The 26301-nt window shown below is 47.6% G+C and overlaps 1 protein-coding gene across 1 annotated transcript in view; it reads left to right on the forward strand.

Annotated features, from left to right (window-relative positions):
• The first annotated feature begins 2110 nt into the window (after window positions 1–2110).
• LOC147724856 (uncharacterized) overlaps window positions 2111–26301 on the forward strand; it is a 181449-nt gene continuing 157258 nt past the window's right edge. Inside the window, exon 1 of the mRNA XM_086966351.1 lies at window positions 2111–2508. Within this exon, the coding sequence (XP_086822477.1) occupies window positions 2398–2508 (111 nt within the window). The 5' untranslated portion in view covers window positions 2111–2397. The remainder of the gene's footprint in view (window positions 2509–26301) is intronic.

The following is a 26301-nucleotide window of genomic DNA, read 5'->3' on the forward strand; positions in this document are numbered from 1 at the left end:
ACTCTGGAACTGTGCGTCAGTCTCCGAGCTGTGGAACTGTCTGTCAGACTAGGAGCTGTGGAACTGTCTATTAGACTCCAAGCTGTGGAACTGTTTGTTACACTTCGAGATGTGGAACTGTTTGTTAGACTCCGAGCTGTGGAACTAGGCATCAGACTCTGAGCTGTGGAACTGTTTGTTAGACTCCGAGCTGTGGAACTAGGCATCAGACTCTGAGCTGTGGAACTGTTTGTTATACTCCAAGCTGTGGAACTGATTGTTAGACTCCGATCCGAGCTGTGGAACTGGGCATCAGACTCTGAGCTGTGTAACTGTTTGTTATACTCCAAGCTGTGGAACTGTTTGTCAGACTCCGAGCTGTGGAACTGGGCATCAAACTCTGAGCTGTGTAACTGTTTGTTATACTCCAAGCTGTGGAACTATTTGTTAGACTCCGAGCTGTGGAACTGTTTATTAGACTCCGAGCTGTGGAACTGTTTGTCAGATTCCGAGCTGTGGAACTGTGTATCAGACACCGAGCTGTGGAACTGTTTGTCAGACTCCGAGCTGTGAAACTGTGCGTCAGACTCCGAGCTGTGGCACTGTTTGTTAGACTTCAAGCTGTGGAACTGTTTGTTAGACTTCGAGATGTGGAACTGTGCGTCAGATTCCGAGCTGTGGAACTGTTTGCTAGACTTCGAGCTGTGAAACTATGCGTCAGACTTCGAACTGTGGAACTGTTTGTTAGACTCCAAGCTATGGAACTGTGTGTCAGACTCCGAGCTGTGGAACTGTTTGTTAGACTTCGAGCTGTGGAACTGTCTATTAGACTCCGAGCTGTGGAACTGTTTATTAGACTCCGAGCTGTGGAACTGTTTGTTACACTTGGAGCTGTGGAACTGTTTGTTAGACTCCGAGCTGTGTAACTGGGCATCAGACTCTGAGCTGCGTAACTGTTTGTTATACTCCAAGCTGTGGAACTGTTTGTTAGACTCCCTGTGGAACTGGGCATCAGACTCTGAGCTGTGTAACCGTTTGTTATACTCCAAGCTGTGGAACTGTTTGTTAGACTCTGAGCTCTGGAACTGTTTGCCAGACTCCGAGCTGTGGAACTGTTTGTTATACTCAACACTAAAACAGCGCATAAACACCACTACCCCTGTGATATATATACTACTTAATTAATGTACAACTACCCCTGTAGTATACAGCTTCATTAATTTGATGCTACGCAGTGTGTGCGCCTTGGGAGGATGAAAGGCGGAGTTCGGGTTCTATTTAGTGACCTGCAGCTCCCACCTTGGGCCTTATTTATGAAGGACTTGCGCCACTTTTACGTGACTTTTAAAATGGGAAAAAGACACGCACCGGTGGCGCAAGGCCTTCATAAATGTATTTAACTCGCTGAATCCTGGCAACACCTCCCTCCCCCGCTTGCACGGGACGTGCCCCACTTACACCCTCTCACCGCCCTTGTCCCCCTCGGACAGACAGCGCTCCCTCCCGTCCCTGCCTGCACCTCCGGCCGCTGCTTCCAGTCACCCCGTCCCCTTGGGCTGTCAGTCTTTCTCAGGCTTTGCGTGTACCCTGCTGATCGCATGGCCGCTCCCCCCTAATTACTAACTTCTGCTGCGCCTGGGGGTCTCTGCTGGACTTTAATGAGTCCTGGGAATGAAGACAAAAAGAGGGGAGGGGGGCTGAGACTCCACTTCCTGCAGAGCAGCTGTGAGTGTCTGCACTCTGCGCCTCAGCCTGCACAGCTCTGCAGCTCCAGCACCCCCTCTGCAGCCCCCACAGCTCCCCAAAGACCCTGCACGCATCAGTTCTAGACTCATCCGACGCGTCCTGGTCCTCGTCCATAGTTCCTCTAGCTCCTCACATTTCCTTCGTCCTCCACAGCTCTTCGGCTCCTCTACAGCTCCTTTATCGCTCTACAGTTCCTCCTCTGACCCTCCACGTCGCCGGTTTTCCTTCTCACCCCCCCCCCCCGTTCTCTCCACAGCTCGTGTTCTCATCCACAGCTCCAGTCCACCTCCATTCTTTCTCTACTCTCAAATTTACGTCTTCACACCTCGTTGGCCCCCTACAGCGTCTACGTCTTTCACATCTCATCTACCCTCTACAGCTCTTACAAGGCTCTACAGCTCCTCTGTCTAACCCTCCACAGCTCCAGAGCGCCTCCATAACTCCTGTGCTCTCCACAATATTACGTACCCTCATCCCTGCCCCTCCACAGGTCCTTTACATCTTCAGTGACCCTTTCCCCCTCCACAGCTCCCGAACACCTCCGCCCTCTGTCCTCTTTACGACTGTACATCTCCTATTCTTCCCTGCACCATCCCGCCCCCACCAGTAGGGGTCAGTGGTGTTTGGCAACTAAATCTACCCCGGAGGACACCGCCGCCCCCAGCAGGAGGGATGCTTTCTACCTGGAGTCCCACGCTGCCCCTGCTGCTCCTCCTGGCCTGGGGGGTGAAGTGCCCCGAACCCAGCCCGGCAGCAAGGACTGGAGGAGACCCCCCGACTCCGGTGAGTACGCCATCCATACCTGGTACTGCTCCAGGTGCGTAAAAGTAAATGTCACCACCTAATAGAGCGTCTGGCATGCGTAAACAACCGCCTTCCAAGCATCCGTATTTTGCCATTTAAATGACGTGAGGCCCAAGATAATAAAAGTGAGTTGTCCAGGATCAGACAGTCAGAATGTAGTTAACTGGAGGCGCCAAGATTGTATCTTCCTCTCTAGGGCGCAGCAGCTAACAGCCAAACTATAAACATGGATTTAAAAGCTTCCTCCGTTTATTTTGCTCGCCAAAACACTGAGACGCTATCTTATGATAAAGGCATTTATAGATCTATTAAAGCTTCTTGGAAGTGACGTAAGAAGATGTAGTTTGTTTTAAAGTTAGTCACTTTTTATTAGGTGTTTTTCCAAGGCCACCGATCCTGGGTTGCTTGTGTTCTGGTTTATGGAGGACCTGACCTTAGGGTGGAGGGGGGTGGGGGGTAGGGGGGGGGGGGGGGGGTTTGGGGGAGGGTGGACTGTTTCTATTGGACCAGGGTCAAGATCGATTGCCTAATGGCTGAGTCCAAATTAAGGTGGCATGGTGCGTAAAATAAGATGGACCCTCGAGTAATTCTGATATTAATTCAAGCATTCCATCATTCACTTTTTCTGTATACTTCAATCTTTCCCAAAAAAAGAAGGAAAAAAAATGTAAGACGTGATTACCATGTGAAAGAAAGTTAAATATTAATAGCGGTGGATGCTTGTCCACCACAAGTAACAAAGTAATTAAACTATTAGGTCAGGCAAAAATGTCAGTAAGTCTGGGCGGCGAACTCTGCTCCGCTAGTGGAGTTTGATGAGTTTTCTGCACTCTGTGTTACGCGGAGCTCGCAGAGTTACGAAAAACTCAGCTCCGCGTAGCGGAGTTTATTCCCTCACTCGCGTCAAGTTGGCAAGCGAGGAAAATCCACCTCCCGAAGAGATTTTTCCTCGTTTGCGATCGTTAACATCGAGTTGGCAAGCGCAAGCATGGAAAATCAACCTCCCGGCGAGATTTCTCAACGCGGGCGATTAGATTTCTCATTGCGAGTGGTCGTGAATGCTCGCGACCAGTCGCGTTGAGAAACCCGCCCGTTCGCGTTAAGAAATCTCAAGTAAAAATCTTCTTGCGTGGCAGAAAGGAAGCAGCGCCCGCTTGCCCTGTGCATGGTGCTGTTCACGACGATTGCACAGTACGGACAAGCACATGGTACTGAAAATCACCGCAAGTGGCATTTATCTAAAGAAACTCCGCCGCTTTCGGAGCTTTGCGTAGCGCGGCAGAGTTTTTTTTGCACTCCGCGGGGTTCCGCCCTGGCTTAGATTACAGTATTTTAAATCTGAGCTGAACTCCTGATAGCTATGACATATAGCAGACAGGCTTAATTTAGAGAAAATGTGTACATCATTTAAAAGTACCAAAACCAGATACAAATCAAAAATGCAACACAAAAAAATCTATGCCAATTTATCAAATTAGACCAAAATTGAATCAACAAAATGACACCAAAACAAGAAAAAAACAATAAGGGGAGATGGAGATCAGGGACATCTTAAGAATGTTGGGGGCCCTGGGCCAAACGTATTTGGGGTCCCTGTTCAGAACAGCTTTGAATTTATGATCCAATTTAGGTTTTGACATCCCCTCTATGGCCCACGCACACTCGTCTAAATGTTTTTAATCTAATATTCAGGGATAGTGCTGTGTGTTTTCAATATTGTAGCACAGCAGCAGCTCACTATTATTACAAGTAATCTCTGTGACACCCTCCCATTTCTCACATATGAGGTCCTGTTTTAATCTAAAGGAAATTTTATTTATGGATGTTGCATGAAACATAAACACATTTCTCTTCAAACTATCTGTAATAGGCTCTCACACATCACCTACAATAAAAAATAATTTAAAGGAAAACGGTATTTAAAACAAACCCTTTAAGAATTATTCAAGGTCATCAGGGCAAGGCTTACTCCAGAACAGACAAGGCTCTATCAGGGCCCCCCCCCGAAAGATTGGGTTCCTGGGTCAGGGCCCACTTTCCCCATGCCTTGAATTTTTAAAAATATAAGAGAAAAAGCGCCAAGAAAAAGTAAAGCTCAATAGAAGCTACTCTCAGCGTGTGACTGGGTCATACGTGTAATTTCAGGCCGACTGCAATTGAGCGCGGGCTGGATGCATCAAACAGATTCATCCCGGTAAAAAGATTTTACCTTTTGTCTTAATCTCTGAAGTGGAAGTCAAAACCCTCCAGCAGGGCAGGGCTGCAGGTCGTATCCTGTGATCAGCTCCTCGATGCAGAGGGCCCACTCAAATGGATTTACTCCTGAGAGGAAGCTCCAAGCGGAATAAACTGTTTCTTCAGCCCAGAAAATTTGTGCCTTGGCCAGTTCAGCTCGGGTGGTTGGTCCCCGTTTCAGGAAAAAGGCCTCTTGCAGCCTATTGTGTTCCTGTAGCCATACAGGAGGTCAGCCAACTGACCCTTGGAGTCCACTTCTTTGTCCTGAGTATAAGTACGAGGAGGTTCAGCTCTTTAGGTCTCCATACAAGTCTCAAGCTGGCTGTGCAGTCATTCTTCTGTCCTTTCAAAGGTCCAGAGATTTATCTTTGGAGGGTGCTTTAGGGTGCCACATTTCTGATTGACAATAGCTAGTGCGTGTGGGTGACTCATAGCTCATCCCTAACCAATGGTGTAACAGTTGTCAGGAGTAACCATACCCACTTTTTCAGAAGTCCCTGTTTGCCCTAATGCGAACAATCCCACAGCGAACCTTACTTCTAAAGATGGGGAAACCCTTTGTCCCTTTTGCAGAGCCTGTTTGCCTGCCCAGAGGTGTGCCCAGTGACATGAGTAGCCTCGTCCTTTGTGGTCACTTTAAACTTGTTCTCGGAGTAGCTTCCCTCCACCTGGTTAGGAGCCAGCCTGCCTGGCGGAACAAATGTTTACCTTCTGCAGGTCTCACCTTATACTGTCTTGTGAAAGGTCAGGTTCTTTTCAAGTTAATGAACTTCCTGGGTCCACCCTGATTGATCTTTCTCCAAGGGGTAGAAAATCAAATCCCCACACCCAGGCCTTTGTTTCTGTCTGTGAGCAGTTTTCATACCCAAGCACACACAAGAGAAGTAGGAGTATATGAAAACAAGCTGTTATACTTGGTGGCAAGCGTAATTTGTTTAAACCTGCCTTCACCCACAAATTGTGGTATGCTTCATCATAGGGCTTATTAAAAAGCACCCCCGCGCAGACCAGCGCCTGAGGTGGAGCAAAAGGGAGTGGTAAGAGAATACAAACATAAAATTTAGGGATAAAAAAAAAAGAAAAATTGGTGCAGAACATAGAGTTTAAAACTGGCTCAGGAATATCCGCCTATATACTTTATTCCTGGCCTTCATGGTCATGATTAAAATAAATATAGGATGGTGGTGACAGGGATTATTAGTAGCCCTCCACCCCTCCTAACTACATACACATCAACATGTTTCAGCCGGTTTTATGTAGCCCTAAAGCGGGTCTTTACGACTTTCGCCATGACCTAAGATCCCCTTTATTCCCCTACTTTCCTACCTTAATTCAGTAGGTTGAGGATAGATCCATTCTGGTCTTGGGCTGTTTATACACACTGCGATAATACTGAGTGTCACTATTGTTGAAGCATCGAAAATGCACGGGAGCGATGGCGGCTCCCTGTAGTCAAACATTCATCAAGGTGAGGCCGCTGTCCCTGTACTTCTCTCCGCGCACCATGTGTGCTTGGATATTTGTAGGGAGGATTAATGTAGGAGTCTTTCCTCTTCCATACACCATTTAGGTCAAACACTGACAGGCAGCTGCTTCAAATAAGCTTCCCAGAGCTTCAGGCAAAGAAAAGGTAACTTTCTAAAAGTAACTGTTCCTAAATATTTATTACAAATCTTAGTTTTCCATAAGATTTGATGATGAATAAATATTAAAAAATAGGGGTTTAATAATTTTCTAGCTGGTTCCGAACCCAAAATATCAGAATTTATATTTAACCTGTAATTTTCTCAAAGGACAGCCATAGTCTTCCAAAGTGAAAATGGGGCCTTGCCACTGGAGAGACTTGGTAACATTACATTTTTACGTATCCAACTTTTAAATACAATGCACCCTACCTTGTTGGGTTACAAAGCCTACATGGGAGTGACTTATTAATATTTACAAGGAAGGTTTTTCTTCCGCCAGGTCAGGTTGCAAGTATGAACTGCATCAGTCAGGCTTCAATGGTATTCCTGAAGCCATGTTTTCCTTGTTCTTGGCACAATGAGTGCTGCAGTCCACAGATGATATTTAGCATTCCATGCCATTGGTGTAGTTTCTACACCATATACTATGGCCCTAGAGGAGCGTTAACTATGCCAACAAGTGGTTAGCCAATCTAGATGTTTTAGGGGCCAGAGCACATACACGGGGCACGGGGCACTGGGCTGCTGTGTCCAAGTGTGCAGAGTCTGAAAACCAACAATGAAAGGCAGCAAAAAATGGAGTTGACCATTGTTAGAGTTGGCATCTTTTGACACGTTTGCCAAGTCTTTTTGCTTTCTGACCTCCTGGTTTTTAAACTGTTTTTGCTGGTTTAGTGTCTCTGCGCACTTTCTCACTGCTGTTCAGTGTTAAAGTGGAAGTGCTCCTGTTGTAAATCTTGTTATGGATTGGTGTTTCCATGATAGGCATATTTGATTTACTAGTAAGTCCCTAGTACAGTGCACTCAGTTTGCCAGGGCCTGTAAATGAAATGCTACTAGTGGACCTGCAGCATATATTGTGCCACCCACAGAAGTAGCCCTGTAAAGGAAACTTAGACCTGCCACAGCAGAGTCTGTGCACAGTTTGTAACTGCCATGTCGACCTGGTAAGTGCACCCACTTGCCATGCCCTACTCTTCGCTTTTCTTACATATATGTCACCACTAAGGTAGGCCCAGGGTACCCTTGTGGGCAGGGTGCTTTGTATGTTGAATGTAGGATCGTGTACTGGTGTGTGTGGCACATCCTGGTAGTGAATTACAGTGCATTTCGTTTTTCATAATGGAAAGGAGATCTGTCCCATAGGGTAGAATGGGAGTTTATTTATAACATCTTATAAATACAACTTCCCATTGGGACTAAATGGGGAAATGGAGTTTAGTATGCCTGGACTCAGAATGTAAAAATGCATCTTTTAGTAAAGGTGATTTTTATGTTCTGTGTTCTGTGCTTCATTTAGAGTAGTAAGAGGAGATTTATTTGCACCTGAATGGGCCTGGTCTGCCTTGAAACAATGATGTGTCCACCTCATGCCAGGAAGCTGGGCCAGATAGGACAGAACCGGTTTGGGCTAAGCACAGACACTCTCTGCCTGAGAGAACAAAGGGATTTGGAGTATAAATATTGGGGCCCAGACCCCAGAACTTTAGAACTTGCTGGAAGCAAGGAACCTGACAAGAAGAAGAGCTAGAAGAGTTGCCAGGAAGAGTACTGTCCCTTTACTGTGTTGTTGCTTTGTTTGCGTTGGCCTGCTGTTGTTGCTTCTGCCTTGGGCAGGGAAAAGGATGGACTGAACTTTCTTTACTTGTGCTGAGTATCTCCAAGAGCTTGCCTCCTGTTCTGAAGTCTCAGGGACTGCAAAGACTTTACCAACCTCTGGGTACCGCTTCTGGGACCGCTGTTTCAGTTGCCACAGAGAAGGGAAATGTAACCGACTCCGTCACCAACTCCGTCGCTGGCTCTGTGTCCGGAAGGCACAGTAGAGGGCACCTCTGCATCTCACACCACAAGCCTAGTCTCACCGACAACCGCCGCCAACGAGCTGCGGCTTGCACTGTGGGCAACGCACTCTGCACAGCTGCTTCACTTCGCCGCCCTAGTCTCACTGATACCGTCTCTGCACGCTGAACGTGACTTCGGTGACCGCATTGTGGCTTGGGTGCACCGCTTGTAAGTCACACGACGCACCGCAGTCCAGACAGACCAATGCCAGCTTCCCGCAACCGGCTATGTCTTATGCACGTAATCTGTCAGCACTGCAACGAGCACCGTCTTCCCTCCGCACTGCAGCCCTTGTCTCACCGACACCATTGGCCGACAGTCACCAAGCCGTTGCCTGCACTGTGAATTGAGGGCACTGCACGCCGCTCCGCTTCACACAGCAACTGCGGCGGTTGCCACGACCGGCTCGCACCAACGTGTTGGCAGCAACACAAAAGCTATTGTTTACAAGTCTATTGACACCCCTGACCGACGCGGTCAGACAGAACTGTTGGATTCTGTTGTTTACAGCACTGCTGTAGCACCAGACAAAGCTACTGACTCCAAGGAATTGTGTTTTTTTAAGTATTCTTGCAAAGTGCAAATGTTTAAAGTACTGTATGTTGGACTTTTGTCATTTTGGTCTTGTTTTAGATATATAAAAATATTGCATATTTTTCTAAACTGGTGTGGTGTCCTTTTGTAGAGTTTTCACTGTATTATTGTTGGTTATGTGCAAATGCTTTACACATTGCCTCTGACATAAGCCTGACTGCTCGCACCAAGCTACCAAGGGGGTGAGGAGTGGTTATTTTAGGAGTGTAACTCCCTTACCCTGACTAGGAAGAAAGGTCCGTACTTGGATAAAGGTGCAAACCCTAGCCAACTAGAGACCCCCATTTCTAACAACCGTACAAAAAGGGGCGATTTCTCAAAGAGTGCATAATTGGCCAAATGGGGATACCAGGGATAAAAAAACGTTGTGCAAGGTTCACAGTTTCCAAATAACCCACTAAATCACAATTGAAGTCGCAATCCAGAGACCTACCTACCCCAGAAAACTGTTACTAAGTTGTGAGCTGCTGGGTACTCCTTCCTTCAACAGAGATACCTTGTGTGGTGGAGGCATCATGAGTGCATGGTGGTGCAATGTAAGCATGTTTTTCAAGAAGAGTCCAAGGTGAGGTATCCAGATTAGATATGGCATGGCCCAAGGGTCCGCTGTTACAATCTAATATGTTTTTTGGTGGCAGAAAAAGCCAAAGGGAGATTGGGCTGTTTGCGTGCCCTTTATGCCCCTAAACATGGCAGGGACACGCACTGCATTAAGAAGGTCTATAATGTGTTTGGAGTGATCATCATGTGAATTCTATCCACTAATTCCAACAAAGGGAGATTTAAGGAGGACTCTCGGTCCATGATATGTTGACAGGATTCTGGGAAGGACTCCCAGTTGGTGGCCACTGCTGAAGTACTTTGTGAATTTTACTTCTAAAGAATAAAGGTGAGTAAAGGATTTGGATTCATTTGATGAGGTCATTGTAGATGCCATGTCATCTGAAAGCATGAGGAATGGACAATGAGGAGGCTAGTTAGTTCACTGAAATGTGTATCATCATAGCACACTTTCAATAACAATGTTTATTACATAGAAAAGCTTGTGTGTACCACACGGGTGAAAGATCAGCAGGTCGAGCAGACCTAGCAGGAGATAGGGGGAGTTATCTAAGCAAACAGTAATTTGATAAAGCTGTCTAAATTTTTTTTTTCTTCCAATGTACTCTTCATTGCCAGATCCAGGTAGGAATTGCAGTCACCTTCAGCCATTAGGTAATTTTATCAGTCATTGGCAATGATATTTGCACTCTCTTTCCAAAACTGTGTTCAATCTGCATGGGAGAACAGATGTTAAGAACATGAAACACACAAAATGTGTTAGGAGTAATTCTTGCAAATAGTCTAAACCACTGGAAATTGCCCGGGGGAGCATTCTAACCAAAACTTTTACAGCCACTGTGCCACTCTCGACTGAGGCCAGCCTTATGCAGATCAGTACTGACCCTGCTCCTCATGGGAACAGTCCATCGCGAATGGCAGAAGGGAGCACAAGCAGCCCTAGAGCTCTTATGGCCTTAGTAGGCCTCAACAGTGAGGTCCAGCTTGGATCCTGTGGCACGGCGAGCAAGGGAACCAGATCTGAACACAGCATGGGCCACTTGTGGTGTTAGAACAAACACACAGAAGGTGATCAATCAATCAATCAATCAATGACATTTATAGAGCGCACTACATACCCGTAGGGTCTCAAGGCGCTGGGGGTGGGGGGGTGCCGCTACTGCTCGAACAGCCAGGTCTTCAGCTTCTTCCTGAAGGAGAGGTGGTCTTGGGTCAGGCGCAGGTCGGTCGGGAGGGAGTTCCAGGTCTTGGCGGCCAGGTAGGAGAAGGACCTTCCTCCTGTAGTCGCTCTTCGGATGCGGGGGACGGCGGCGAGGGCGTGGTTGGCTGATCAGAGGTGGCGTTTGGGAGCGTAGAAGTTGATTCGGCTGTTGAGGTAGCTCGGGCCTTGGTCATGTAGGGCTTTGTGTGCGTGGGTGAGGAGGCGGAAGGTGATTCTTTTGTTGACGGGGAGCCAGTGCAGGTCTCTCAGATGTCCAGAGATGTGGCTGGTTCGAGGGATGTCGAGGATGAGTCTGGCTGAGGCGTTCTGGATCCGCTGGAGTCTCTTCTGGAGCTTGGCGGTGGTACCGGCGTAGAGGGCGTTGCCGTAGTCCAGTCGGCTGGTGACAAGGGCCTGGGTGACGGTCTTCCTGGTCTCCGTGGGGATCCACCAGAAGATCTTCCGAAGCATGCGCAGGATGTTGAAGCACGACGAGGAGACGGCGTTGACTTGCCTGGTCATGGAGAGGGAGGAGTCCAGGATGAAGCCCAGGTTGCGTGCGTGGTTCGTCGGTTTGGGTGCGGTGCCCAGGGCGGGAGGCCACCAGGAGTCGTCCCAGGCGGAGGGTGAGGAGCCCAGGATGAGGACCTCCGTCTCGTCCGAGTTCAGTTTCAGGCGGCTGGTCGTCATCCACTCGGCTACCTCTTTCATCCCTTCGTGCAGGTTGGCTCTGGCGGCGGCGTGGTCGTTGGTCAGGGAGAGGATCAGCTGGGTGTCGTCGGCGTAGGAGATTATGTTGAGGTTGTGTTGGCGTGCGATGGCCGCGAGGGGGATCATGTAGACGTTGAAGAGGGTGGGGCTCAGTGAGGATCCTTGAGGGACGCCGCAGATGACTTCGGTGGCCTCTGACTTGTACGGTGGTAGACGGACTCTCTGTGTTCTTCCGTCGAGGAAGGAGATGATCCATTCCAGCGCCTTGTCCTGGATTCCGACGTTGCTGAGGCGCTGTACTAGGGTGCGGTGGCAGACCGTGTCGAATGCTGCGGAGAGGTCTAGGAGGATGAGGGCCGCTGTTTCTCCGTTGTCCATCAGGGCTCGAATGTCATCGGTGGCGGCGATGAGGGCGGTCTCGGTGCTGTGATTGGCTCGGAAGCCGGACTGTGAGGGGTCGAGGGATCCATTCGTCTCGAGGAAGGCGACCATCTGCTTGTTGACGGTCTTCTCGATGACTTTGGCTGGAAACGGGAGGAGCGAGATGGGGCGGTAGTTCTTGAGTTCGGAGGGGTCCGCTGTGGGTTTCTTGAGTAGAGCGCTGAGTTCGGCGTGCTTCCAGCTCTCAGGGAAGGTGGCGGTGTCGAAGGATGTGTTGATGATGTCTCGCAGGTGGGGTGCGATGACAGCGTCAGCCTTGTTGAAGACGTGGTGAGGGCAGGGGTCGGTCGGTGATCCGGAGTGGATGGAGTTCATCGTGCGGATGGTGTCTTCGGTGCTGATCGGGGTCCAGGCGTGGAGGGTGGTGGTGAGGGGTGGTTGTTCGGTCTTGGTGTGCGTTGGTTGGTTGTTGAAGCTGTTGTGTATGTCCGCGATCTTGTTGTGGAAGTATGAAGCGAGGGAGTTGCAGAGGTCTTGCGATGGGGTGATGTCGTTGTTTCCTGCGCTGGGGTTGGATAGCTCTTTCACGATGTTGAAGAGTTCCTTGCAGTTGTGTGCGTTGTTGATGGGAGGAGTGCTTGCAAATAATCCAAACCACTGGCACACTTGCTTCCTTCACTCCCGCCAAATACTGCATGCAATGAGTGGCAATAAATTGGGTGTAGGCCCTCTTGATTTCTTTTTCCAAGTACCTTATAAACATATAATACTGGGACACTCTTATTTTCTCTACAAAACAGTTATTTTCGTTCATAAGTGCACAGAAGATAATCTACACTTTTATTCAGATCAGTGCCACCTGCGCTGTTATGTTTCACTTGTGTGATCTGTAACTTTTATGGATGTAACTGGAGCCCTCCTATTGTAAACGGTAAAACACCGTCACTCCGCATTTTTTACTCCGCATACCTTTACTCCTCATACCATGATAACGCAGATACCGTTACTCCGCATAATTTTACAACGAATGCCATTATATATTATATGCTTTTACCACGCATGCTTTTACAACGAAATTCGTTGTAAAAGCATGATTGGTAAAAGCATATGTTTTTTATATTTAAGTGTAAGGTAAGTATATGGTTTTAGTTTGGGGGTGTTGGAGTATATGTTTTTGGGGTTCAGGGGTATTTTAAGAGTGGGTTTGGGTTATGGGGTGCAGGGGTATTTAAGGATTAAGGGAAGGTATGGGTTTTGGGGTACAGGGGTATTTTTAGGGTTCAGGGGTAGGTTTGGGTTTTGGGGTACAGGGGTATTTTTAGGGTTCAGGGGTAGGTTTGGGTATGGGGTACAGGGGTATTTTTAGGGTTCAGGGGTAGGATTGGGTTTTGGGGTATAGGGGTATTTTTAGGGTTCAGGGGTAGGTTTGGGTATGGGGTACAGGGGTATTTCAGGGTTCAGATATAGTTTTGGGTTTTGGGGTACAGGGGTATTTTTAGGGTTCAGGGGTAGGTTTGGGTTTTGAGGTACAGGGGTATTTTTAGGGTTCAGGGGTAGGTTTGGGTATGGGGTACAGGGGTATTTTTAGGGTTCAGGGGTAGGTTTGGGTTTTGGGGTACAGGGGTATTTTTAGGGTTCAGGGGTAGGTTTGGGTTTTGGGGTACAGGGGTATTTTTAGGGTTCAGGAGTAGGTTTGGGTTTTGGGGTACAGGGATATTTTTAGGGTTCAGGGGTAGGTTTGGGTTTTGGGGTACAGGGGTATGTTTAGGGTTCAGGGGTAGGTTTGGGTTTTGGGGTACAGGGGTATTTTTAGGGTTCGGGTTGGTTTGGGTTTTGGGGTACAGGGGTATTTTTAGGGTCAGGATGGGTTAGTGTTTAAGGGTGCTGGGGTATTAATATAGATATAAATATAATGTAATTTAAAAAGAATAATGTTTCATTTTAATAAAAAAAATATGTGTATATATTTATATTTATATATATATATATATATATATATAATATATATATATATATATATATATATATATATATATATATATATATATATATATAATATATATATATTTTTTTTAAATAAAGTACTTTTACAGAGTCTATGACTTCACCACAAATGCATTTGCGTTGTAATTGCATGCGTAGTAAAGTCATATGCGTTGTAAAAATTTGAGGAATTATGGCTTGTGGACTTGCGTACTAAAAAATGCGGAGTGATGGTATGCAGGATTTTTTAATGCGGAATGGGATCATATATTCATTGTAAACTGCTCGTATGACGTGGAACTTGTCCTACATGAAGTGCTCTGATACTCTTGGCTTATGTTTGCGTTGTGTAAAAATGCAAATAAATAAATATATCAAGACAGGGTCAAGAGCCCCCAGGCGTGGCTATGGGGCACTACGTCTGGCACCGAAGACATTAGGCTTGTGGTAGCCTATGCTTAGTGATTCACAGAACACAGGCCAGGGGATACCGGGAAAGAGGCAAAGTGGAGGTGCTTGAGGGTGGGCCCCACAACAATGAACAAACAGAGCAGCCATTATTAGCCAGAGACTACTCAAACTCACTGAATTGCCAAGTAACCCCTATTTTTGGCCACTTTGAGTTTCATGGGATAGTGAACCCAGAGATTGAAGCCTAACTCTTGGGGACGGGGTAAACATCAGTTTTAGAAAGGGCCACTGGAATTATGCAGCAGTGGAAGACCAAATTGTGCGGCAGGGTTGACTAAATTGCGCGGCAAAAAAGACCCACTCTATGCGGGCTATTTTGTGATAGCATTACTTAATTAATTTGTCATTTTTACATCCTAGTAACAGTGTAGGAAAAGACTGCTTAGTACCTCAACACTGCAATAAGCAGCCTAAAGATGAACAGTTCCTTGCGTAGGGCCTTCTGGTGCGCAGGACCAAAAAGCCGCCACAACTTTAGACCTAAAAACATTTTTTTGTTTGTTAAAATCTGCAGATTATGCTGCCGATGGAGGATTATAGTATAAACAATGATGAACCTGGTATTCTTATCATTTACACTTGTTTTGCTTAAAACAAACCATGCTATATTCCTTTATTGATTGGGTTTATTTAATCACCCTATTTTTTCATAATTTCATGATTTCTTTTGGGGAAGGAATCTGGCCTTCACATAGCTACACAACCAGTTTACAAACATATACAACATACATTTATATATAACACAATTTACATATATATATACAAGGAAAACAGATTATGACCACTGAAAAAGACTGTTACAATACTTTTCACAATACAACCACATAAGGAACAAAACCAATGTGGAACAAAGATTAAACTCTTTTTTTTATACACAAAAATTGAGTAAGAGTTCTTTTTTAGGTCTCGGGACCGTTAAGCTGCGAAGCAGCTTCCGGTCAGGAGAATTAATGTCCTCTAGTGGGGCTTCAGAACCCGCCTCCCTGCTCTGTCTCTCCACCATTGGCTGGCTTCCTAAAAGGAGGCCAGCCATTGGAGGAGAGAGCCGTCCCTCCAAAGAAGCTCCGTCTTTTTCGGATTCGGGGGCGTGATTTTTTGCATTCTTTAGCCCTGTGACGTCGTCTGTCACTCAGGGCGCAAAAAACACGCCCCCGAATCTGAAAATGGTGGCGCTTTTCTTTTGGCCATTTCTCAACAACAGCCGCCCCAAGAAGTCGCGGCCTCCTCCACCTAGCAGTCTCTGTGTGCGAAGATAGCACCCAGAGTCGTGGATGCACCAACAATAACAGTAAAACATATTCATTAAAACCCACTATGCTGTAAACATTGGGTAAAACGTCATTTCAGATTCAAAATGATTGCATTCTCGAGACCTCACAGAGGTAGGTTATGTACTGTTTGCAACATGCAACTTCAGTTGACTCAACTGTTACTGCGGATTTTGTCAATGCTTATTTTATTCCGTTGTTTCTTGCTTCATAACTATGCTCGTGCGTAGCCCTAGCAATACATAAAACAACAAGGAGTGACTTGTAACTATTTAGAGCGCACGCAAGTCTCCCTTATCAATGCTGCCAGCCAAGGAAACTGCTACTTGACAATCGTAGACCCTTGCTTTCACGGCGGAGCTCTCACCTTCTGAAGCGCCAGGGTATGGCCGGCTGGAGAGCCGGGCCTGGCGGAGAATGAGCGCTCGCTGCCGATTCTGTTCTATTTTCGCACGTAACGCGGCCGGCAGCGGTGCGGCTTCTTGTTCCTGCTGCTCCATGTTAGCATCCAGACTCCCGGCTGTTTCTAACCGAACCTCCATGTTTACGGAAATTAGATTTGATGGGACGCTATCGCTATTTTGTTTTCTTTTGCAGCTTTGTACAGCGCGAACTCGATTCGATTACGTAGCTGCTAACTTTTCACATTACTTACGTGTGACATTTTGTTGGTTTTCAGTTAAATCATTAGTGACATTCTATTGCTAAATGCGTGACACTTCGATTGCCACTTTGTGTGCGCCCGGCTCCTTTTATTAGGTCTCGGTAATTGCAGCGCAGTGGAAATGTTATACAAATATGTCTTTATTAATGCCACAAAAAGTACTTTAATTATATTTACGAAGATCAGAAAACGGGGTCACCTGAACTTTTCTTGAGATTCACAGCCGTGGGTCTGTTTTCATAAACTGGTTGCAGTTATGTCCAGGATGTTACTGTTTGTGTGCCCGGCGTTATTTTTCCACGCGCTTAAAGGGATGTATATTTAGAGAGGGATGGAGAACGCATGAGTATACGCTTGATTATTAGGTTGCATTTTTGTTCATCCGTGTTGTTTATCTTCCTATTGTTGTGGGGCAGTTTCTAACGTGCCATTATTTTCGCAAAAATGGATTTCCCCAGTGTTAAGTTCTCGGAACTCCGCCACTGAATTAGCCGTGCAGGCGGGAACTTTACTATAGCGTTATAAAATTGAATTTGTTATCCGGCTGGTGTTTGTGTACGTCTCCATCTCAGAGGGTGTTTTTTCTTGACCCTATCCGTGGCTTTATTGAAAATGGGGAGGGAGGGAGGGGGGAATGGACGCCGACATCATTTAGAGGGTTTTGAACGGCATCCAGAAAGTTCTTGCACCGATTCCTCAGAGATTATGTGGTACTTAACTCCTGTTTCTTGTGTGTATGAGCGAGCACTTTCAGACTTATTTACCATGTTTCACCCCGTGGAGTCCTGTATCTCTGCCTATTGAACGAGGAAACTCCATTTCCCAGGTGTGTGTGCAAAGAGCTGCCGACCTCCCGTCTTGGGCTGTGAAATACCTGTCCCGTGGGGTGCCTTGATCGTCCTACCAACGCCAGAGGAGGCTGCCATGGCCTCGGCACCCCACATGGGGGGCGGCCACGTCGCTTCTTGGCAGAGTGTGAGTGCAGAGTAGTGAGTGTGAGTGCAGAGTAGTGAGTGTGAGTGCAGAGTAGTGAGTGCGAGTGCAGAGTAGTGAGTGCAGAGTGCAGAGTAGTGAGTGCAGAGTGCAGAGTAGTGAGTGCAGTGGTGAGTAGTGAGTGCAGTGCAGAGTAGTGAGTGCAGTGCAGAGTAGTGAGTGCAGTGCAGAGTAGTGAGTGCGTAGTGAGTGCGTGCAGTGGTGAGTAGTGAGTGCAGTAGTGAGTGCAGTGCAGAGTAGTGAGTGCAGTGCAGAGTAGTGAGTGCGAGTGCAGAGTAGTGAGTGCAGTGCAGAGTAGTGAGTGCAGTAGTGAGTGCAGTGCAGAGTAGTGAGTGCAGTGCAGAGTAGTGAGTGCAGTGCAGAGTAGTGAGTGCGTAGTGAGTGTGTGCAGTGGTGAGTAGTGAGTGCAGTAGTGAGTGCAGTGCAGAGTAGTGAGTGCAGTGCAGAGTAGTGAGTGCGTAATGAGTGCCGAGTAGTGAGTGCAGAGTGCAGAGTAGTGAGTGCAGAGTGCAGAGTAGTGAGTGCAGAGTGCAGAGTAGTGAGTGCAGAGGAGTGAGTGCAGAGTGCAGAGTAGTGAGTGCAGAGTGCAGAGTAGTGAGTGCAGAGTGCAGAGTAGTGAGTGCAGTGCAGAGTAGTGAGTGCAGTGCAGAGCAGTGAGTGCAGTGCAGAGTAGTGAGTGCAGTGCAGAGTAGTGAGTGCAGTGCAGAGTAGTGAGTGCAGAGTAGTGAGTGCAGATTAGTGAGTGCAGAGTAGTGAGTGCAGTGCAGAGTAGTGAGTGCAGTGCAGAGTAGTAGAGTAGTGAGTGCAGTGCAGAGTAGTAGAGTAGTGAGTGCAGTGCAGAGTAGTGAGTGCAGTGCAGAGTAGTGAGTGCAGAGTAGTGAGTGCAGAGTAGTGAGTGCAGAGTGCAGAGTAGTGAGTGCAGAGTGCAGAGTAGTGAGTGCATTGTGCAGAGCAGTGAGTGCAGTGTGCAGAGCAGTGAGTGCAGTGTGCAGAGCAGTGAGTGCAGAGTAGTGAGTGCAGTGCAGAGTAGTGAGTGCAGTGTGCAGAGCAGTGAGTGCAGAGTAGTGAGTGCAGTGCAGAGTAGTGAGTGCAGTGCAGAGTAGTGAGTGCAGTGCAGAGTAGTGAGTGCAGTGCAGAGTAGTGAGTGCAGTGTGCAGAGTAGTGAGTGCAGTGCAGAGCAGTGAGTGCAGTGTGCAGAGCAGTGAGTGCAGTGCAGTGAGTGCAGTGTGCAGTGCAGTGTGCAGAGTAGTGAGTGCAGTGTGCAGAGTAGTGAGTGCAGTGTGCAGAGTAGTGAGTGCAGAGTAATGAGTGCAGTGCAGAGTAATGAGTGCAGTGCAGAGTAATGAGTGCAGTGCAGAGTAATGAGTGCAGTGCAGAGTAGTGAGTGCAGAGTAGTGAGTGAGTGCAGAGTAGTGAGTGCAGAGTAGTGAGTGCAGAGTAGTGAGTGCAGAGTGCAGAGTAGTGAGTGCAGAGTGCAGAGTAGTGAGTGCAGAGTGCAGAGTAGTGAGTGCAGTGCAGAGTAGTGAGTGCAGTGCAGAGGAGTGCAGTGCAGTGCAGAGGAGTGCAGTGCAGAGGAGTGCAGAGTAGTGAGTGCAGAGTAGTGAGTGCAGAGTGCAGAGTAGTGAGTGCAGAGTAGTGAGTGCAGAGCGCAGAGTAGTGAGTGCAGAGCGCAGAGTAGTGAGTGCAGAGCGCAGAGTAGTGAGTGCAGAGCGCAGAGTAGTGAGTGCAGAGCGCAGAGTAGTGAGTGCAGAGCGCAGAGTAGTGAGTGCAGTGCAGAGTAGTGAGTGCAGGTGCAGAGTGCTGTGTATTGGCAATGTAAATGACAATGGTATTTATTTATGATTTAAAGAAAAAAAAAGAAATGTCATGAGCAATGCCAATAGCTCTACCTTTAATGATGCCGAGACCATTGCATTGTAAATGCTTGTTTCAAATTGAGACGCGTTTCAAGCCCCACTGTTCTCTCTGTGGGCTCTCATCAGGGCATCTTATTTTCCCACATTGGACTCATCTGCCAATATGGTAAAGCTTTTTTTTCCTTCTGTATTAAGCTCTTTTAGTCCTCAAGTAAACCTTATTTTGGATGGACCTGCACTTCTGATTGTTCGATAGGAATTGTGATTTCAAATTTATAGGCATTCTCTCTAGGCGTTTTTCACTATTCACCGCCTGCTTTCTTTATCAGCCCGCCAGTGTGCAGAGTAGTGAGTGCAGAGTAATGAGTGCAGTGCAGAGTAATGAGTGCAGTGCAGAGTAATGAGTGCAGTGCAGAGTAGTGAGTGCAGAGTAGTGAGTGCAGAGTAGTGAGTGAGTGCAGAGTAGTGAGTGCAGAGTAGTGAGTGCAGAGCGCAGAGTAGTGAGTGCAGAGCGCAGAGTAGTGAGTGCAGAGCGCAGAGTAGTGAGTGCAGGTGCAGAGTGCTGTGTATTGGCAATGTAAATGACAATGGTATTTATTTATGATTTAAAGAAAAAAAAAGAAATGTCATGAGCAATGCCAATAGCTCTACCTTTAATGATGCCGAGACCATTGCATTGTAAATGCTTGTTTCAAATTGAGACGCGTTTCAAGCCCCACTGTTCTCTCTGTGGGCTCTCATCAGGGCATCTTAATTTCCCACATTGGACTCATCTGCCAATATGGTAAAGCTTTTTTTTCCTTCTGTATTAAATCTCTTTTAGTCCTCAAGTAAACCTTATTTTGGATGGACCTGCCCTTCTGATTGTTCGATAGGAATTGTGATTTCAAATTTATAGGCATTCTCTCTAGGCGTTTTTCACTATTCACCGCCTGCTTTCTTTATCAGCCCGCCGATGGAGGATTAGCACATGCGGCAAACCCATAATTATGCGGAGAATGTCACAGCAGCATTATCTCATAATTCCGCTGGCCCTGGTTATAGATAAGGGCCCTCATTTATGAAAAGTGACGCATCGCTGCGTGAAAACAGCGATGCGTCACTTTTTATTGCGCCCTCCTTGCGACACCAATGATGCGTCATATTTACATTATGACGCATCATTGCGCAAGGAGTTACAGATACGTCAGTATTTCTGACGTATCTGTAAGTGCAAAAGTGGTGCGTTGCTGGAGTGTGTCACAAAAGTGACGCAGCTCCAGCAATGCGTCCTTTCACATGGGCAAGCCCCATGTGAAAGGGCCTGTGTCAGTCTTACGCCTGCTGTGAGGCAGGCGCAAGATTTTGACGCAACGGCGTCCTAGAAGTGACGCAGTGAAATCTCATAGATTTCACTGCGTCACTTCTACGACCCTTTCTTGTGTCAATACGCCCCCTTGCATACATTATACCTGGCACAGGTATAATGTGGCGCAGGGGTTTACAAAGTGACGCATCTTCCTAGATGCGTCACTTTGTAAATATGGCGCAACAAGGCGCATTTTTTACGCCACTGGTGCGTCACAAAAAGTGACGCACCGGCGGCGTAAAAGTGACGCAAGGGCTCATAAATGAGGCCCAATGTATTTAGATTGCAATAAATACATTGTCTAATCAGTGTATTTTTGTTGTAAAATCAGTCTTGAACAGTGTTAATGTTATGCAAAAGGCTACAGCCCAAGTGCGTAAATCGGGTCATTAGTATATGTATCTCAGCAGTGCAGCCACATGTAGAGTGTCGTCTGTGGGATTAGGACAAAGCATCCAGGAAAGTGTTCAGTGCATTCGTACCGCTCTCACACTCATCAGTGCACCACTGTCCATCCGCAGTACTGGGGCTCGCGACTGGTCACATCCGTGGCCATGCACTGGGTGTAAAGGTGAGATCCAGAGCAAAGGGGAGGAAAGAACCAGCAAAGAGTCCAGGTAGAGCACTGATTTATTTATTTATATATTTTTTATTTATCTTGTAAAGCGCCCGAATCACCCCCGAAGGGGTATCTCCACGCTGTGGAAGTGCTAACAGGTCAGCAAAGGATTTTGGAGGGAGGTTACCGAGTCAGCAGGGAGATTTGGAAGGGTTCGGTTTTAAGAGACCGACGGAATTGTAGATAATTGGTACATTCGCGAAGGTGTAGAGGAATTTGATTTCAATATGAGGGGGCCAAGTGATAAGGCTTTCCCCCTGAACGTAATTTCTTTATCCGGGGCACCACAAGAAGAGATTTAAATCTGGATCGGAGTGTTCTTGAAGGCTGGTACCGTAAGAGTCTGTCAGCCAGATTGCTGGGGGCATTGCCAAGTAAATGTAAATGTCCAGTATTTGTAAAGCGCAAACAATTACCCGAAGGTGTCAAGGCGCTGGGGGCCGTCGGGAAGATTAAGCAAGCTATTGCCCAGAGTCACATGGTGCTGGGCTAATCTGCCGCCGGTGCCGGGTATCGAACAGTGAGTCCCCGGGTTCCAGAGTCAGTCACCCTGGCCGCCGCGCCACACCTCTTCCCGAAGCGCCTCATGTACTACACAACATATTTTGAAGTGGATCCACTTGGGAACAGGTAGCTAGTGTAGTCCCTGGAGTAGGGCAAGGAAGCAGTCCTAGCTGGAGAGTTGGAGGCCACTCGGGCGGCGGTATTTTGAACTACCTGGAGTCTGTTAAGAGAGGCTTCATTGGCTGATTACATTAGTTGAGACGACTGACTACTAATGCCTGTAGTAGGGTTTTTGCTAACTATCATAGGGAGGAAAGGGAAAACCTTCCTTAGAAGACTTAGCATATAGAAACAAGAGCTCACAGTGGTTGTGACTTGCTCTTTCATAGAGAGTTTCTGGTCTAAGTGTACTCCTAAGTTTTTCACCACTACTTTTGGAATAGGAGCGGGCCCTAAGTTATTGGGCCACCATCCTGGAGACCAGAGTAGGGGCGCTCGCCAAAGAGCATCATTTCAGTTTTGCTGGCATTCAGCTTTAGAAAGTTGATTCTCATCCAGTCCGAAATGGCAGTCATACCTTCAGAGACTGCAGACTGGGTATTGATGGGATTTCTGTCTAATGCCATTAGAACCCGGGTGTCATCCGCGTAAGAAATAGGGATGAAACCCAGATTCCTAAGATGATCTGCAAGAGGGGCCACATAAAGGGGAAACAATGTGGGACTCCGGCATGATCCCTGAGGCACACCTTTGGTCAACTCTGATGTAGTCGATTGGAAGGTGCCCAAATTGACAGTGCGATGTTTTAAAAAGTTTGACAGCCATTGGAAGGCTGGAATTTGAATACCAGCAATTCTTAATCTAGTTAATAGAATGGGATGGGATATTGTGTCAAATGCTGCAGACAGATCCAGCAGCACCAATAGTACTGCCTGTCCATTATCTAGGAAATGCCTGAGGTTATCTGTGAGTGAGATTAGTGCTGTCTCTGTGCTAAATATGCGACGGAAGCCGGACTGCGAGGAGTCAAAGCCTCCTGTTGCGTCAATAAAGTCCGAGAGCTGCTTATTCACATGTTTCTCTAAGAGTTTGCTCAAGTAGGGTAGCAAGGAGATAGGGCGATAATTAGACAAATCGTCTGGAGGAGCATTGGGTTTCTTCCTGATTGGAATTATTTGGGCTGCCTTCCATTCGGAAAGTAATATGCCCTTGGTCAGAGAGGAATGGGGCAGATCAGGGGAGTCAACTGCTTGTGAAGTTATGAGGATACCTTAACGGGTAGGGCATCCTGGGGTGAGCCAGATTTAACTGTTTTCATTAGGGACTCCACTATGTCTGTTGTGAGTGGTGGTGAGCAGAGGGGAAGCACCCGAGGGTCTAGGGTAGGAGAAGCAGCGCACTGTCTGGGGGTGCAGTGTCTGGGGTGCAAGATACAGAACAGAAGCCATGAGTTGGTTAAGAAAGAGTCCAGGAGAGCACTGATGAGCAGGGAGGAAGCACCGGAGGGTCTTGGGTAGGAGAAGCAGTGCGGTGTCTGTGGGTGCGGTGTCTGCGGGTGCAGTGTCTGGGGGTGCAGTGTCTGTGGGTGCAGTGTTTAGGGGTGCAGTGTCTGTGGGTGTGGTGTCTGCAGGTGCAGTGTCTGAGGGTGCGGTGTCTGCGGGTGCAGTGTTTGGGGGTGCAGTGTCTGTGGGTGTGGTGTCTGCGGGTGCGGTGTCTGGGGGTGCGGTGTCTGCGGGTGCAGTGTTTGGGGGTGCAGAGTCTGTGGGTGTGGTGTCTGCGGGTGCAGTGTCTGGGGGTGCGGTGTCTGCGGGTGCAGTGTTTGGGGGTGCAGTGTCTGCGGGTGTGATGTCTGCGGGTGCGGTGTCTGGGGGTGCGGTGTCTGCGGGTGCGGTGTCTGCGGGTGCAGTGTTTGGGGGTGCAGTGTCTGCGGGTGTGGTGTCTGCATGTGCAGTGTCTGGGGGTGCAGCGTCTGTGGTTGAAGGGTGCAGCACATGGTCCATGAGTGGGTTCAGAAAGAGTCCAGGGAGAGCACAGCACCGGGTGAAGTGGCCCACCCCACTGGAGCCAGGAGGTGAGCATCGCCTGGGTCCAGGAGGAAGGGCCGTACAGCGCCCAGGCCACTACAGCGCAGGGCCGCTACTTACATAGGCAGCCCATGGGCTCTGGACATTGGCCCTGGCTGTCACACAGACCCCTCTCATTATCAAACTTCTTTAGATGAGGAGGCGGAGGAGGCCATCTCTTGCACTTCAACAACTCCCCACACCAAAGTGTGGAGCTGAGGATCCACTTCCACAAGCACGAGTTAGCTCTGTAATTTCCAGAGACCAAGACCACTACAGACTGTCCAAATTGTAATTCCAATGAAATATACCCAGGGTGAAGAACCAGACACAAGCCAGGGATGGGTAGAGGGGACACCCAGTCCTAGGTCTACCTCTCCTGCGCACCTTTGTGCAATGCCATCATCGCTCACGTCACTATTGCGGGTCACTGCGCCTCTACCTTTCATGTGTTATCTAATCCAACCATCTGGCTGCCATTGCATAGTGGTGAGGCCAAGTGCATAAAGTGGATAGATGTGTTTGTACTGCAATGAATGGATGCTTCACCATCCAAGCATTTCAATGGAAGCACTTCTTTTCATTGGTTGTGGAAGATGTGTTGGAATGTAACACAGTTATGTGAGGGCACCATCAGCTGCCCACTGCCAGTCAAGAGGATCATGTGCATTAAAGGGGGCATCTGACTAATACATATAGGGCTTAGGGTACAGTCCTCATGGGTTCCTGGATGTGGTAACTGGTGTAATTAGAGTCAAGTTCCAATGGAAAATCATAGACTTGCTTGATAAAATAAGGGTGGCTACTTTCATTATCGCACTGGACCTCTTTAGGGATTCTGGCCTTTCATACCTGGTGCCCCAGCAGGCAGTTACATACAGAGCCTCTTATGAATGTGCAAACCCCACCTTCTAACCCATGCCTTCTCCTCAACAGCGCAAGTCTTTTCATGCACTGATGGTCACTGATGCTCTGCTCACAGGCTGCCCACCTCATCACTGGCAAACACAAACAAGACCACAACTGCTCCACCCTGGGGCTCTTCATTGCTTCTCATTCAAGCATGCATCAACTACAAACATCTGTTGCAAGATCATGCACGGCTGTAAACCAGACAGCTCATCTGATATATCATGTTTCTGATAACAACTGCATAACACACATGACAAAATGAGAGACCATGAAGGCATCAAAAGAACAAACAAGAAAATAGACCTTTACTGCTACTCTCATCACCTCCACCAAATAATTCCTTCTTCTGATACTAGTCCACATTTCTATATCCATCCAGCCAGAAGATGCTGCTGTCTCCTTTGGCTGCCATGGAAGGCATGAGTAACGTAGAGGGCAGAAGTGGGGAAGCAGCTCGCGCTGAGCTGTAGGTGGTTTTATGAAGAAAAACCAAAGGAAATGATGGACGGAGCGTTGACAATACAAGCACTCACCCCCAGTCAACTGATCTGGGTTTAATCCATCACCGTTCTTTAGCCCACTCTGCCTCCCGAGTTCAGACATGGCCATATGCAAATCAGTCTGACCCTGTGCCTTATGGGAACAGTCCAGCCCGAACTGCAAAGCCATGCCTTCCCTGGACCGTAAACAAGCTACCAAGGACCGGTTTCTGGCATTTCAGCCGTCGTCAGCCCGGCTTGCTTGAATCCAGTGGCAAAGTGAGCAAGGGACTCACGTCTGAGCATACCCTGCCAACTTATGGTGAACAAAGAAAAACCAAAGGAAATGATGGACGGAGCGTTGACAATACAAGCACTCACCCCTAGTCAACTGATCTGGGTTTAATCCATCACCGTTCTTTAGCCCACTCTGCCACCCCAGTTCAGACATGGCCCTATGCAAATCAGTCTGATCCTGTGCCTCATGGGAACAGTCCAGCCCGAACTGCCAAGTCATGCCTTCCCTGGACCGAAAACAAGCTACAGAGGACCGGTTTCTGGCATTTCAGCCGTCTTCAGCCCGGTAGCTTGTTTCCGGTCCAGTTGACTGGGGGTGAGTGCTTGTATTGTCAAAGCTCCGTCCATCATTTCCTTTTGTTTTTCAGTGGTTTTATGAAGCCTATGTGTTAGGGTACACATGGTGAAGTAGTGTGCAGGGCAGTATGTTGATGGTGCTGTAGGGTCTATAGGGTGGTTTAGGCATTGGCATAAGACACAGGTGGTGGGTGGTGTAGAATGGTTAGGCAAGGGTGGTTGGAGTGTAAGTACATGTGGACGTTAGGTTTGGTGTCAAAATATTGTGAAGTAAATGTCATCCGATACAAATATTGTGTCCTAAACATTGTTTACAAAAATATGGCCCCATTGGAGTTACTAAGCGGGAGGACGCTCATTCAAGCATAAGGCTCCTCTACTTTGGAATTCTATCCCTATACAAGCACGGTCCACTACGCATCATCAGTGTTTCCGCAAGCTAATTAAAACTTGGCTATTTTCATCAATATAATTTCGCTGTGCTGTGGAGGTTGGTATTACACTCTCTCTCCTCTCGCAGCCTCACAAACCATTCAGTCATGCATGTCCGTTGAGCGCTGGGAAGCCCCGTTGCTGGGGTAGCCATGCGCTATAGAAAACAACCTAACATAACATAGCATAATAGAAAATCTATACCCAATGGAACTATATTTTGTAATTGAACTTTATTTCACAGTATTTATTTCAGGTGACATTTTTATCAACAGTATTATGACACGCTATTGGATGTTGACAGTAAGTGGTGGTGAGAGTGTAGGTATAGTTTGTAGGCTTGGAATTGGGGGGTCTATGAGTGGTGTAGGTAGAA

The sequence above is a fragment of the Lissotriton vulgaris genome, chromosome 4_1, assembly GCF_964263255.1.
Source record: "Lissotriton vulgaris chromosome 4_1, aLisVul1.2, whole genome shotgun sequence".
NCBI classification, from domain to species: Eukaryota; Metazoa; Chordata; class Amphibia; order Caudata; family Salamandridae; genus Lissotriton; species Lissotriton vulgaris.